Source organism: Sinohyriopsis cumingii, chromosome 15 (genome assembly GCF_028554795.1).
Source record: "Sinohyriopsis cumingii isolate HCF-2022 chromosome 15, ASM2855479v2, whole genome shotgun sequence".
In the NCBI taxonomy this organism is placed as follows: Eukaryota; Metazoa; Mollusca; class Bivalvia; order Unionida; family Unionidae; genus Sinohyriopsis; species Sinohyriopsis cumingii.
In genome coordinates, this window is record NC_142975.1 from 141,180,955 (window position 1) to 141,195,492 (window position 14,538).

The 14,538-nt window shown below is 35.2% G+C and overlaps 1 protein-coding gene across 2 annotated transcripts in view; it reads left to right on the forward strand.

The window, feature by feature from the left end:
* The window catches only part of LOC149782926 (uncharacterized), a 149,423-nt gene extending 137,330 nt beyond the window's left edge, over positions 1 to 12,093 (forward strand). For both annotated transcript variants that reach the window (XM_089934482.1, XM_089934483.1), the window contains exon 14: positions 2,556 to 12,093. In XM_089934482.1, coding sequence (XP_089790608.1) covers positions 2,556 to 2,620 — 65 coding nt within the window. In that variant the 3' untranslated portion in view covers positions 2,621 to 12,093. The remainder of the gene's footprint in view (positions 1 to 2,555) is intronic.
* Positions 12,094 to 14,538: the final 2,445 nt, after the last annotated feature.

The following is a 14,538-nucleotide window of genomic DNA, read 5'->3' on the forward strand; positions in this document are numbered from 1 at the left end:
TGGGTCATGGATGCACTATCATTGAGTTCAAAGGGTTTTTTGCCTTCACCACTGCCACCATTACAGTCTTGGTACAGAAAACAATGCACCAATTTAGAGGTCAGATCATAAAGCAAATTCTGATTAGCCCTCTCACATGGGACAAATTCTTGGTCAATGAGCTACTTACTCTACCTAGTGATAGATATGGTCCTAAGGAATCCAAACCAACTTGGACAGCTACGGTTGATAGGTCTTTCATCCCTGCCCAAGCTGGCTACTCCTACATGCCTGGCTTTGTCAGGAGAGATCTGTGAAGAAAGGAGTTTTAGCCTTCCATTATGGAGAGAATCTTGAAAACTAGATGGTCATCCACTTTGAAGATATACAAGGGAAAGTGGCTCTGGTTCAGGGACTGATGCAAAATCAACAACATTATCTGTTTGAGTGCCTCAATCCCACAGCTGGCTGATTTCTTTAGCTGGCTGTTCGAGGAGCACATAGGATCTATTCCCCAGTTACCATCAAGGGCTGTCAGAGTCATCATGACTCAGTGGTTAGTGTGCTGGACTTGCAACCAGAAGGGTGTGGCTTTGAATCCTACCATCAGGCCATCCTGGGTCAGCCACCATGGTGTGTCCATGGGCAAGGCATTTTACTCCATTTACCTCAGAACTAAATAACCTACATGTGATGCTGTGCCACAAAGCACTGTACCAAACCAAACCAAACCATCAAAGGCTACTGCTCCATGATTTCTAACACTTTCAGGCATCATGGTAGAAGGTCTTGATAATGATCTTTAAGACTTTCTAACCAATTTCAACTTTTAACAGGTAAACTCTCACCATTTTCTAAATGGAACCAGTCATGGGTTTGACATGAGTTTGACATAGCTTGAATCAGATCATTTGAGTCTTAACCAGAACCTCATGGAAGCTATTTTTATACAAGACCTGCTTTTTGATAGCCTTCACATCAGCATGCCTGGTTAGCAAGTTACATGGCTTTACAATGGACTCAAACTATCTCCAGTTCAGATGGATGGTTTTGTGATCTGAATGATGCAGGCAGGCTTGGTAGTTTAGAAGAGGCTTCCATCTGTCATTGTGAAGAGTCATGTACTATCTCTCTTCGCTAGATTTATAGAGAGAATCAATCATCCAGGACCATGTCCATGCCCTAAAGCATTATTTGATGTGAACAGAGAAATGTTGTGGAACAAGAAAGCATCACTTTCTTTCTGTGAAGGTTGGAAAAGAGACATCACCCTTCAATCCCAATCATTGTGGCTAATGTGGTTATACATTTGGCTTACTCTGAAGTCTCAAAAGATCAGTTGCCTCATGAAGATATCAGCTTGTGAAATTAGAGTGCTCTCTGCAAGCCTAGCTTTTAAATGCAATGTTTTGATCAGAGACATAATAGAAGCTGTTGGCTTGCATCCATACTCAGCCTTCTTGAGTTTTATCTCTGGGATCTATAGACAAAATTTGAATCTAGTTTGTAGAGTGGCTGTTGCCCAGATGACTACTGGATCCAGTTGATGTTAGCTCAGCCTCCCAACAGGCAGTAGCTGGATTCAAGCAGAAAATTTATCAGTATGAAGAGTTCATTGATTTTCTTCTTAAACCAGACGTAGTTGTCATGAAGTTTGATAAATTAGCCCCTCAAACCTGTACTGATATGGACTGTTTTTGGAGTCTGGTCACACCTATTCATTAAATCATGCAATTGGTACAGATAAATAAATTTGTCCACAAAACATTTAGACACTTGCTGTGTATTTTTCTATGCTGTTGAGTTTTGGCCAGTTTAAGGTTCCATTCAGCTATATGTACACATATTTCTGGATTAAATGCTGTGTTTGACAACTTGTAAATCCATGTGATTGCATATGGTTGTTCCAGCAGATATAGCAGCAAATCTGACTTAGTTATGGTTTACTAAATGATATTCAAGTCTCATGACCAAAAAAACCAAATTTTTCAGGCAGGTGGAATTAGCATCTGATTGGTTGCTGTATGTGGTGGAACAGACGTATGTAGCCATAAATGGTCGCAGGATGTTGGTTGTGTTATTTCATGTGGATATACAAGTTATCAATATTTTTTAAAAACTTGCCATAGCACATTATGATAAAACCCCATCCTCTCCACAAATGCAGACACCATAGTTGATTTATCACTAGTGTAAAACTGGCTCCAGCCTGATTGGTCAAGGGGAGGTAATGAGTACAATTTCTTTCCATTTGCCTTTATGATATATGGACAGAAAAGATGAATTTTTCATCATTTTGGGAGGGTGAAATTCAGGAGAAAGTGGAGGTTTTTTTTCTTGCATTAATGTCATCAGGTACATGTTCTCAAAGAAACATAATTCAGTAAAATATTTTCTATTTTTTATTTCATTTATTTTCTCTTTTTTTCTTTCTTTCTTGTATAAGGAACATTAATATCAAGTGTTCTTAAATGGCCAACAACAACCTGCATACATCCAAAACTCTGCTCTTTCCCAGCACTGTTGTAGACAGTTCTGAACATATGTTTATTGTAATCAATAATTATCTTTTCCAGGCAATTTTCACCTGATTTACAGAAAGACAGACTCTGAACCTGATTTACAGAAAGACAGACTCTGAATGACAACTGCTGCAGGATCCCTCTAAACAAATTAAGGGGAGACTACCAATTTGTGATTCTTTGGGGAGTTGGCTCTTCTGTGATTCTTGGCTCATACCAAAAATGTGCAAGAAAAATGTGGTGTAGGATATGTAGGAGCAGTGTTAATTATATTGTACTTTGTGATATATTCACACAAATGCACACTGAGAAGGATGTGCTAGCACAAGTGGTTAGATGGTCAAATGTTTTTAAAAAATGTGTATGTATTCTTGTACAGCAGCCTTAAAGAAATGGTAGAGATGAATGCCTCCTGAATTTTTGTTTAAAGCATTTCATCTAGGCTATGAAATAAGAAGAGACAAAGACAGAAATCCGTGAAGATACAATAAATCGTAGACTTGGTGCAGAAACTTCAACCATTTTAACTTCTGCTGGTGGGTTTTTGATTGTAGAATGAATGAGAAACCTATATTTTAAAATTGAATGCTTGGTTTTGCATAATGGAAATCATGTTTTATTGGATGGAAGATATGCATGTACTTTTTTGTATATAATGTTCATTCAGGTTTGTTTGTCCACATTTACAATCACCAATAATGTATTTTTCATTGAGCTTTAGGATGATGTTTCATTACTCAAGTATGGTCAATTTTATCTGTCTGTTGTGCGTGTAAGTTGAAAATTTGCCATAGCCAGATGTTTCAATTTAATTTTAAGTGGAGAGTTTTAGTGAAAAGGTATTTACAATAATGAAAATATTAAAAAAAATATGTGGACAGCTGTGTCAGTTGACTTGAGATTTTAAATTCTTTTTAACTTAATTGTGGGATGAATGGTATGGCATTGCACTAAGCAATACGTAGTAGTCCTGATCATTTAACTTGTGTTTCTCATGATCATATTAGCAGCACTCTAATTTTCATCAGTCTTTATACTTTGTAAAATGTAGAAATACTTGTAGATATGATTCAGTAGTTGTCTTTCATGATTCATTGAAAGTCATCCTTTATTGTGACTGTCTAGTACTGTGAAACTTTCTGATCTTCATCCGCATGATGTTTACAACTTCGCCAGATTTTAAAGATCCTAATCTAACTTTGCGTTTTATAACTGGTTTGTACGATTTTTATCAACCTGTTGGCTGCTCATAATTAGTGCACATGATCATGATTGACACACTGGACGCTTTTTATTTCCTGGCCCATTTCATTTCCTTGTACTTTTTAATTTCACCAATCACTTAAAACAACAAAACTCCATCTGTATATTTCATCCATGTTTGACCTTTTAATTGTAGCAACACAAAAAAATCCACCTTTTATCACCACCAATTTATAATGTTTGGCCTTATTATGAGATGATATGCAGATGCATTCCAGTTCTCCATTAGTGCTTACATTATATTTTAACAATGTTATATTTTCATGTACTGAATGAATTGAGCACATTCATAAAGTACGTAGATAATTCATGTGTTTCAGTGAGCATTTCTCCGACCTTAATTTAAAAATCTAAGTGAAAAATAACTTCATATTTTAAATGCATGGTCAGTTCATAGAAATGTTATGCTCATGAAAATTTTTGATTTTCAGTAGGTTGTTGTGGAGAACTGACTTGTGGCTAGGAGGGAATATGTATATCAAACCTCAGTTCAGTGTGACAAACACTTGCTGATGGTAGATTTATCTCTTTTAAACTCCAGTTTCAAATTGTATTGGGATCACATCCATAGAACATTAAATAAACCTTTGCTGGCTACCATCTTTTTAAATTTTGATTGCATAATACTTAAACCTTTTGGCAGTAAGTTTGCCATTGTTTGTCTACCAATCCTTATAAATATAGTAGTACTTGTTTCCTTAATTTCCCAAAATCGTCCATCATTCTTGAAGTTCCTTTGCACTAGTTACCAAATAAGTTTACATCCTAGGGCCTTACTAAATAGCTTTTCATAATGGGGCCTTTATGTATTTGCATTTTTAAAAAAACTAAAGCAGTTCATTTGTACTTGCTATTATCAGTCATTTTGTGTGTATGTTTCTTTTTTTTTTTTGTTTTGGTGTGATAATTACACTTATGAAAAACATTACATTTGTCTGATTACCTGAGAAAGGTGGGAGTTTTAGCACATCCAGAATTTGTTAATGTCATGCAAGCTTTTAAAAAAAAAAAAAAATGAAAAAGGAAAAGAAAAAGTGAGAATTTATTAAAATTTGCCAAACAAGATTCCATTGCAAGTTGGTAAAATAAAATTTCTGTCTTGTTATAAACTAAAACAGATACTATTTTAACATTGATATTGATGCAGAGTTAACTGAATACATCCATGTTTACTATGCACACAGCTACAAACAGTTTATATCCACATGGCTTCAGTTTTAACAGCAGATTATGGCAGTGTGTTCGGGATACCCATCTATCCATTATCCTGTGACCAGTGACATACGCCTGGCTGGATACTTTCTCCTGTCCATATCCCATCGGGTAACTTTTTAGAGTAAAGGTTTGGTTTTGTTTGTAAATTATTAAGGATAAAATCTGGAGAAAAAAATGTCAACACACTTTCTTTCTTGTGTGTACACAATGCAATTTTTGTACTTTTTGGGGACATTAAATCTGAACTATTCTTCTCACATCATCTTTGGTGCAGTCTGCATCAAATTTTGGGCCAGATCCAGAAGAATGATGTAAGAAGTGTTTTGTTGATAGAATGTAAAATTTTACCAATCAGATCTTGTTTTTTGACATTATATTTGACTGAATTTCTGCCTGATTGTCAGCAAGATGGGTAATGTGGAACTAATTGTATTGTACAAGTTCAATTCAACATGATTTCAGCAATGCTTAGTCCAGAATTTATCAGCACTTTACAGATACCACAAACTTTGAAAGGACAGAAGAAAAAAAACTCATGGTAAACAGGCCTAAGATTTTGGGGCATATTTCAGAAAATCTGTTGCATAAATGTGATTATTTCTCCACTGTCATGCTGTCTGGTATTTGGGTACACTGTATGCTAGAAGACATGGGTTTGTACTCAGTACAGCTGGTTGCATGCTATACATAGCACACTGTGAGGAGGAAATAAAGGACAGTGTGGAACCGATATTTCAGCTACTCATTCCTATGGCAGATTGACTAAATGAAAATGTATGTGGTCCTGTGGTTTTTGGGGTTGGTGCAATTTTGAACTTTGAAAATATCTGCTGCTGGTATTTACATGTGTTTAACACAAAATCAGCTCCAACAGCACATGCCCAGATCTATCATAGAATAATGCATAGATCATTGATTTTAACTAATGGTTACAAGTGTACAACATAAATCCTGATTTATGCATCAGTAGATCTGTGTTTATGTAGTTTTCAGTTAGGTACTTGCTATATATGAATGAAAACGGTATTTATAGATTATAGTTTTTGTACTTTTGAATATTTGTGGGTGCGACTAAAGTTCAGTGGGTGAGCTTGTTAGTCTTCAGGCAAGACCATTATATCACACAGTACAAACATTATAATTTTTTATATTAAGTAACCCATTTATTAAATAATGTTTTATTTAAACTGCATTTCTCAAAATTAAAGGGAAAATAAATATATTTAAAGAGAAATATTGCTCAAATTATTTCTTTTCTGAATCATGCATAAATACATAGTATATTGTGATGTCATTTTGCATACTGTTGCATCATGTTAAACCTGTTGTGATGTCATATTACATAGCAACAAACTTGTATGTTATTAACAGCAATCAGTAAGTGCTTTTGATGCCCATTACATGAAAAATTTACTGAATTATCCCGTACAATGCATTTTGCATAAAAGTTATGAGCTGGGTATATAATACATTACAATTACTGGTCACTTGGTCTTTCATGTTCCCTAATCCATGTCATCTTATTGGTCAGCACCAAGCTTTTTATTGTCAATGCCTCCATATTTTTAATTAATGGAAAGTGGTAAGTGTTTGCAGACAGAAATGTTAAACTTACAGCTAGTATTTTTTTTTAAATAACTTTTTTGTTACTTGCAGTGGTCTTTTTAAAATGTCATGCCAGTTTAAATATGTTGGATTCTTTCCAATGTAATAATTTTGTGAATGTTTGCAATTGGTGCCATATATACTCACTTATGAGTCCAACTGCAAACTTCACAGATCCAGATCTGTCATCACATAATGTGCTGGCAGATCTGGGTCTGTGCAGTTTGTTAGCATTAATCAGTAGAACAGACTGTATAGACCCTGATCTGTGCATACATTATGCTATGACAGATCACGATCTTTTTTATTTAATTATATATGTGAGCATATATGGTATGTGCCCTAAGATAACAGGATAGAATTGTTTGTGTGCCATTACATCTGTATGAAATCCCCATATTTATAGGAATTTGCACATGTCTTAGGATATTGCGGTTTGGATGCTGTACAAAATTAACACAAACAATCATGTAAACTACAAACTTTATGCACAGCGGTGGAAAGATGTATTATGACTAATGCAGTATCTGCTTTCAGTTAAATTGATTTGTTCATATTATTGGAATAATTAACAAGATTGTTTCATTGTTGCATTTTTTAGTCGTACCATGTTCATTTAGCCACATGACTGAAGCCTCTTCTTTCAACATCTGTTTTTATCCCCATCACTTTGTTCATTACCTTGTTTTGTTCCACAAATACAATTTTATAATTTAAAAATGTATTTTTAAAGTAATTTTTGCATGTTTGCACAAGTGTCTTGCACTTAATAATTTCAGTATTTGACAGAAAGTGCAAGTGTAGAGTTTTCATCCATCCCACCATATTCTTCAATTGCATAAAGTAGGTAGGGAAAAATTCTGTACATTTGCTAAGTTTGGTAAAGCAGCCATGTTCTTGTCGCTTTTGGTATTGAGATACATATTTTCATTACTTTTATGTTTCAAAAAAAAATTGCCCCATAGTGTTAAATAAAACAACAGTATAGAATATTTTTAGGACCCCACCTTGAGATGCCAGAACCTTATAATAATCCTTTTTTCCTTTGACCATCTGTCCTTCCTGCTCCATTTATGGATATGGTCTTGTCTACCCCTACTCCATTTATAGGTTTAGTCTTGTCTACACCAACTCAATTTATGGGTAAAGTCTTATCTACCCTGTACTCCATTTATGGGTATTGTCTTGTCTACCCCATACTCTAGATCTATTCTCACATTTGAGCAGAAACAGAGAAAATGTCCTTTTGGACATGCTTGTACAAAACTGACACCTTACAGAAGAATTTTCAGTGTCATAATGTTCTTGCACCATGCATTAAAATCAATGTATCTCCATACATCAGTTGCATAAAGTTGGTGTAAAAACATATTTGCATGAAATAAACTCTATTCAGAAAACAGTGATGTTTTTGAAATGCACATGATCTCAGAAAATCCTTTAAACGCTTGACAGAACCTTCTTGCAGTGGCAGATGGGGGATTACTGATATGTTTTTCATTCAATTTCTACACATGCATTAGCACACAAATCAAACGGAAAATGACTACTGCAAGTAGACACCATTTTCTCTTGCAGCTTAAATAGCTTTCATAGGGCAGGGCAAAATCTGGTTCAAACACAATGTAAGAAAGGATGGTATAATGGACATGCTTTGTTGGATTGAAACTGGCATTACAAGTCACAAGTAGAAGATAAACGCTAAATTTAATTAGACCTTGAATAATTGCATTTGATATACTTATGTATGTACAGGTGTCAAATATTTTGTTAGCTTACTTAGCTATATGGCCATAAGATGGTGTTGTCTTTCCTCTGGTGTGCACCATTCAGCATCCATCAAGCAATTGCTTTTTTTTTTCACTTCTGAGAAACTGCCAGACAGATTTGGCACAAAGCATTATGGCTTAAAGGCTTTTCAGTTTTATTTGCAAACAATGTCAATCCACCATCAGATATTGCCCCTGTTACCAAAAACAGAAAAGCCTTCAAATGATGGCTTCGCCAAAACCAATGAAAAGAATGTGGCCAAACCTAACAGAAGGGATTCTAGTATGAAGACCTTTCAGTTTTACACAAATCCACCATGAGATATAGCCAATATTAATAAAAGTAGAAAATCTTTTAAGAACAATGTTCCTCAAAGCCACTAACAGAATTTTCACTAAATTGGACAGAATGCATCCTGACATAAAGTCCTTTCATTGTTGTACACAATGCCAGTCAACCATCAAATGTAACTACTATTAATGAAAATAGGAAAGTCTTTGTTTCCAAAACTTGACCAAATTTGACAGAAGATATCCTGGCATGAAGACCTTTTTCATTTTTATATAAATAATGTCAGTCTGTAATCAGATATGGCAACCGTTACTAAAAATAGAAACAATTCTTCTCTGATTTGGAGTATTCCACCAAATTTGACAGAAAGCATTCTACATTTTAAGGACTTAAAAATCGATTTTTACAGATATTAACTTACCATCAGATGTGGCTTCCATTATAATAAATAGAAAATTCTTTAAGTGATTTTAAAACCACTTAACAGAATTTAATCAACTGTATCAGAAAGCATTCTGGTATAAAAGAAATATATGTGTTTATAATAATCCAATCTATCATGGCTGTTACTAAAATGAGAACTGCTTTAAGTTTCCAAATAACCATGTAACAGAATTTGACCACATTTGACAAAAAGTGTCCTAGCATGAACACCTTTCAGATTTATATAGACAATGCTGTTCTGCCATCAAATATGGCTGTTGTTTCTAAAAGTAGAATAACATCTACACAACTATATATAAGATGCTGATCAGAATTTTACCGACCTTGACACAACATCTTAGCATTTGGGTATTTCAGTGTTGGACAAATGATGCTGATATTTTTATCACATATAGATGAAGTTACAAACTTTAAAAAAAAAAAAGAAACTTTGAAATAATTGTTTGCATAACAGATGCAGTCAACAGCATTTGAAATATTTCAACAGGAAGCATCCCAAGATTTCTTGGCCAACAGCTCATGCATTTGGCTATTAGGCTGATATACAGGTGAGTGATCTCAGGCCCACTTGGGCCACTTGTTTGAATCAAACATGATCAGCTTTTTAAATTAATTTCTTGGATGATAACCATCCAAAAATACAAGAAGTGTATTATTTTTTTAATAAAAGTTCAATAATTCATGATATTCTTGACTGTCATAATGTTATCAATAATAATTGTTCATCTTCATTTCCGAAAGATTGATCATTTTCATGAGAGACTCATTGCTCATTACTTATTTATTTGCACATTAAGCATTCATTTCCATGTTGGAATGGTATTTTGCTTGAATAAGTATGATTGTCTACATGGTTATTTTTTTTTTTAAATTGAACATTGATCTGTGTAATATTTGTTTTTATGGTAACTACTTTCATGCCTTGTAAATGTGATTTTTTTTGTATTTGAAAAGATCATTGTTTTATCCTTTGATATTTATGAGTACACATTTTCTCAACTTCAAATTGGGAATTTGCTCTAATACTGATCCCACATGTAAAGCAGTGCCTTCTGTTTTGACAGAATGACTGTTTAAGAGTTGTGGCCTTTGGCGAGGGAAAAAAGTTTGGATTGTTTTGGTGTTTTCCAACACAGCAGTGCATTAAGCTGTTTAGCACTAAAACAGTTGGAGTAAAGTGCCTTGCCGAAGGACACACCACTGTAGCCAAGCTAATCAAGTGATAAGATTCAAACCTGCATCCTTTCTGTCACAAGCTTGGCACTCAACCACTGAGCTACTGCAGCTCCTGCCTCCATTGATTGCCTCTACAGGTGGGAGGGCACATCAGCTTATTCTATAGCCCCAAGCTTGCAAATTAAGAAGAAAAAAGGTAAAATTGTATTACCTTGGAACTATACTTGCTTATAAGGCAAGTCCAGAAGTAAATATAGACCCTGATCTGTCAAAGAATAATGTGACAGTCGATCAGGTTCTTCTGCCAATTACTGATAACAAACTGCATAGACCCAGATCTGCCTATGCATTAGGCCACAGCAAATCTGGATCTGTGTAGTATGCCATTAGACTTGAAAGCAGTTAGATGTATATATGGTACTAGAGAGACTGGATGTACCACTATCAGATGTCACCATTTGCTTTTGATATATTAATGAGGTTGCCAGTGCTGGTTTAACCCTAAGATCACATGAATAGTGAAGATTACTATTCCATCAGACTACCTGGTATAAATCCCAGGTGTGCTTATCCTGTGTTAAAGGTTATAGTTACCTGTAAGATTGCTCAAGTGAAGAAAGCTATGCCTTATACAGACCCCTATTCTAAATTTCAATCCAGATTTATACCAAGGGAGAAGCCAGTTTCTCTCTTCTGATATATTTATGATTGATAGAAACTGAGATATCTTTGGTGAAAAGAGGAATTATTTCAGCACATATGTAAAATGTTATCTCGGATTGAAAAGTCGATATCAACAATGCACTTTTCAATTTTTGCAAAGTCTAAGAATACAAGATTTATTAATTTTTTTACCCACAAAAAAGTCGAGCAGTGGTTTAGAATATAAAGTAAAATTCATATTCAAATTTTGTAAAATTAAGCATTCACTTTTCATTTTCAAATAACTTAATCAAAACATTAAAGTAAATTACACTAATGCATTCATGTTCAAGGGAGAAGTTGTGAGACTAGGAAAAATAATTCTTGATTTTATTATTTCTATAGGTTTTTTTTTTACAGTTAGACTTGAGAACTATTTTATGCAATTTATGACCGAATCTATACAGTCAGTTTCACATCTTTTGAATTGCATGTCAACATTTGGATGGTCTTTTTACAAATAGACAAAAGATTTATTTTATGCATTTTCTGAAAAAATATACCGGTTATACACTATTTTTGGAATTACATGTCAACATTGGATGAGAAAGCAGTGTCAATGCATCTTTCTAAATCTTGTGCTGAATATTAGATGCTTTATCATTTGCATTTATTTGAGACAAAAACAGGATGCAGTTATTGTGTACTTACCTCAAGCAGCAGAGGTTAATCGGTGGGGAATGGAAAATGTTTGACACATTCACTTTAGTATTCATGTATGTCTAGCTATGCCCTACAAATAGAGTTGAGAATTTGTGTACTTAGCCCAACAGATCGGAGTTGCGCAGAAATAAAGACCTCCAAACATGCATGTGTGCATTTATCATTTTAAAATTGTATTCTCTTTACACTTTTATGATCCAACTTGTTAGCTTGAATGTTCCCCAAGTGCTTACATGCATGTTTGGTTTTTTTTATAGCAAAGATGACAATATTCTTGTTTTGTTAATACCTATGGTTACATGTCACTATGTCTGTTTAAAAGTCTTTGCAAAATGTCAAGATATATTTCTAATTTATAATTCTTTGAATATGTAAAAGATCAACTGTATTTTAAGCAATAAAGTACAAATTCATGTTTAAAAAAAAATACACAAAAGATACAAAAATAAATAAAAATCCTACATGTTCCTTGTTTTTAATGTACTCTTCCATTCACTGACCAGTAGTCATTTAACAAAATGCGTTAATCTGGACCCATGTCGCAAAGCCAACTCCGCATGTGGAATGCCACTCCAGATTAATCAGAATCTTTCAGTGTAGCTGTTTGATTAGCATTAACAATTTTTTTAGTAATATTTGGGTTCAAGTAAAGTTTTACAAATGAGACATCTGGTCCCATATTGGCAAAACTTCTGGAGCAAAAACTTCAACTTGAGCAAAAAATTTGCCAAAGGAGACTTAGTAGTAGTAAATGGGGATAGATTAGCGTCAATGGGAATTAGCATTACAGAGACCCCTGGGTCAGATTAGCGTCAAGGGAAATTTAACATGGAGAAAAATCGTGGGTCAGATTAGCGTCAAGGGAAATTAACATGGAGAAAAATCGTGGGACGGTTTAGCGTCAAAGGAATTTAAACAGGGTGGGACTTTATAGCGTCAAGGGAAATTGAACATGGGATTTTTTTAAAATTTTTTTAAAAAAAGGGTAGGCAATGGAAAGGCTATCTCTTTTCGAGAAATATGGCTGGCCCTGAAAAGGGCCTTTGGGTTTATGTTAATATTAATATTAACATAGATGGCATCTGTCACATCTTCTTCTTCTTCTTCTTAAACTCCTTCTAACTGCCCGTCCATACACAAGTACCCTCTTGAGACATCCTTGTCTTTCTATGTAAACTCTTCTCATCCATTGACTAGTATCTGTCCTATCAACAACAGTCCACTTGGACCTGACATGCATGAGCATGTCCGTCCTAAACATCATGGAAGACACAAGGGTGGATGACTCAACTGTGGTCCACATCTTGAAGCGACGAGAATAGGTGAATCAATGCAGTGAACTGCGCTTATTTATAGGTACAGGAAGGATTGAAACGGATTGAATTCATTCACCAATCCGAACACGCGTTACAAAATTCAGTCAGCTCGCATCCAATCCGAAGAGAGCAGTCTGTGACGTCACGTGGTCTATATAGATTCGTTAGCGCTTGTGTGCAGTCAATCTATGTGACAGTGATTCAACATGACGGAAACTCAGAAAACGATCCATTGGGGTGCACCAGCAGGGGAGACTGCCCAAGGGAACCCGGACTTACTTTCAGAAGAGGTACATTGGGATTTTGTGGATTTTCTTACCTCGCAAGAATTTGTTCCGGAACCTTCGTTACCTTCTTCATTACCGCAAGTGGAGAATTTTAGACAGAGACAGAAAGAAGAATTGGAGAAATTTATGCAACGACAAAAGGAAGCGTAACAAGCTTTTCTCCTACAGCAACAGCAACAGCAACAAGAAGAGGTAAGAAAAAAACAACAGCAACAACAGCAAGAAGAAGTAGCAGCAAAGAAACGAGGGTGAAAATCAAACGGCTACGGTACTGTTGGACATTTTAGCGGAGTTAAGAAGTCTGAAACAAATGTATCAGACTTCTTTATCACGACCGAAGAGAATACGACCTTCCCGAGCTAAACACGCCAACCCTGTGACTAAGCCTGTCCTACCACCCTTAGTGATTTCAACCCAATCATCAGAAGTAGGCCTTGGCCGTGGCAAAGGCTTAAGGCAGTTAAAGTTGATTGGTTAAACTCACTCCTACACCATAAAGAAAAAAAGGCCCTTTTCAGGGCCACCCACATTTCTCGAAAAGAAATACAATTTCAATTTGCCAATAACTCAAAAATAAACCCCACCCATTTTACCCTTATAGTACGTGTCTGTGTATGAGTGCTTGAGTTTAGCTTCTTATTTTAAAATCAAAACTCAAAGACACTTACCATATATCATTCATGTATTCTTTTATCCATTTTTTACAATCCAATTCACAATTCACCACAGAACACTTTAAAAAGTTCGTACACTTCTTCTTTCTCCTTATTTAGTCTCTCTGTTTTTTGAATTTCTTCACCGTTTTTTCCTCATTTTCTTCCCTTCTTCTTTTCTTCTCCTGTTTCTTTGCCTCTTTTAAATAGAATTGTCTTCTTTCTTCCTCTTCTTCCTCTTAAGAATCCCTCTCTTCTTTCGAAGAATCCCTCTCTTCTTCCGAAGAATCCCTCTCTTCTTCTGAAGAATCCTTCTTTTCTTCTGACTCCTCTTGTTTCTTTCTTGGGCAATCTGGAGACCAATGTCCTTTTTCTTGACAATAATAACAGGTATCTTGACTTTTGTCTTTTTTAGCCCCTGTTTTTTTTCTTTTTTGACGGTCTGGACACTCTGAAGACCAATGCCCTTTCTTCTGACAGATATAGCAAGTATCTTGACTTTTATCTCGAAAGGAAGGAGAGTAGTCCGTCGGCTGGTCTGAAGAGAATTTTCTAATGACCCCTCGCAAAGTTCTGACGAAACGTTCCATCTGGGTAGTCTCTTCCATTGTTGTGCTCGGCTTGAGAGTGAAATGAATAGTGAAAGGACAAG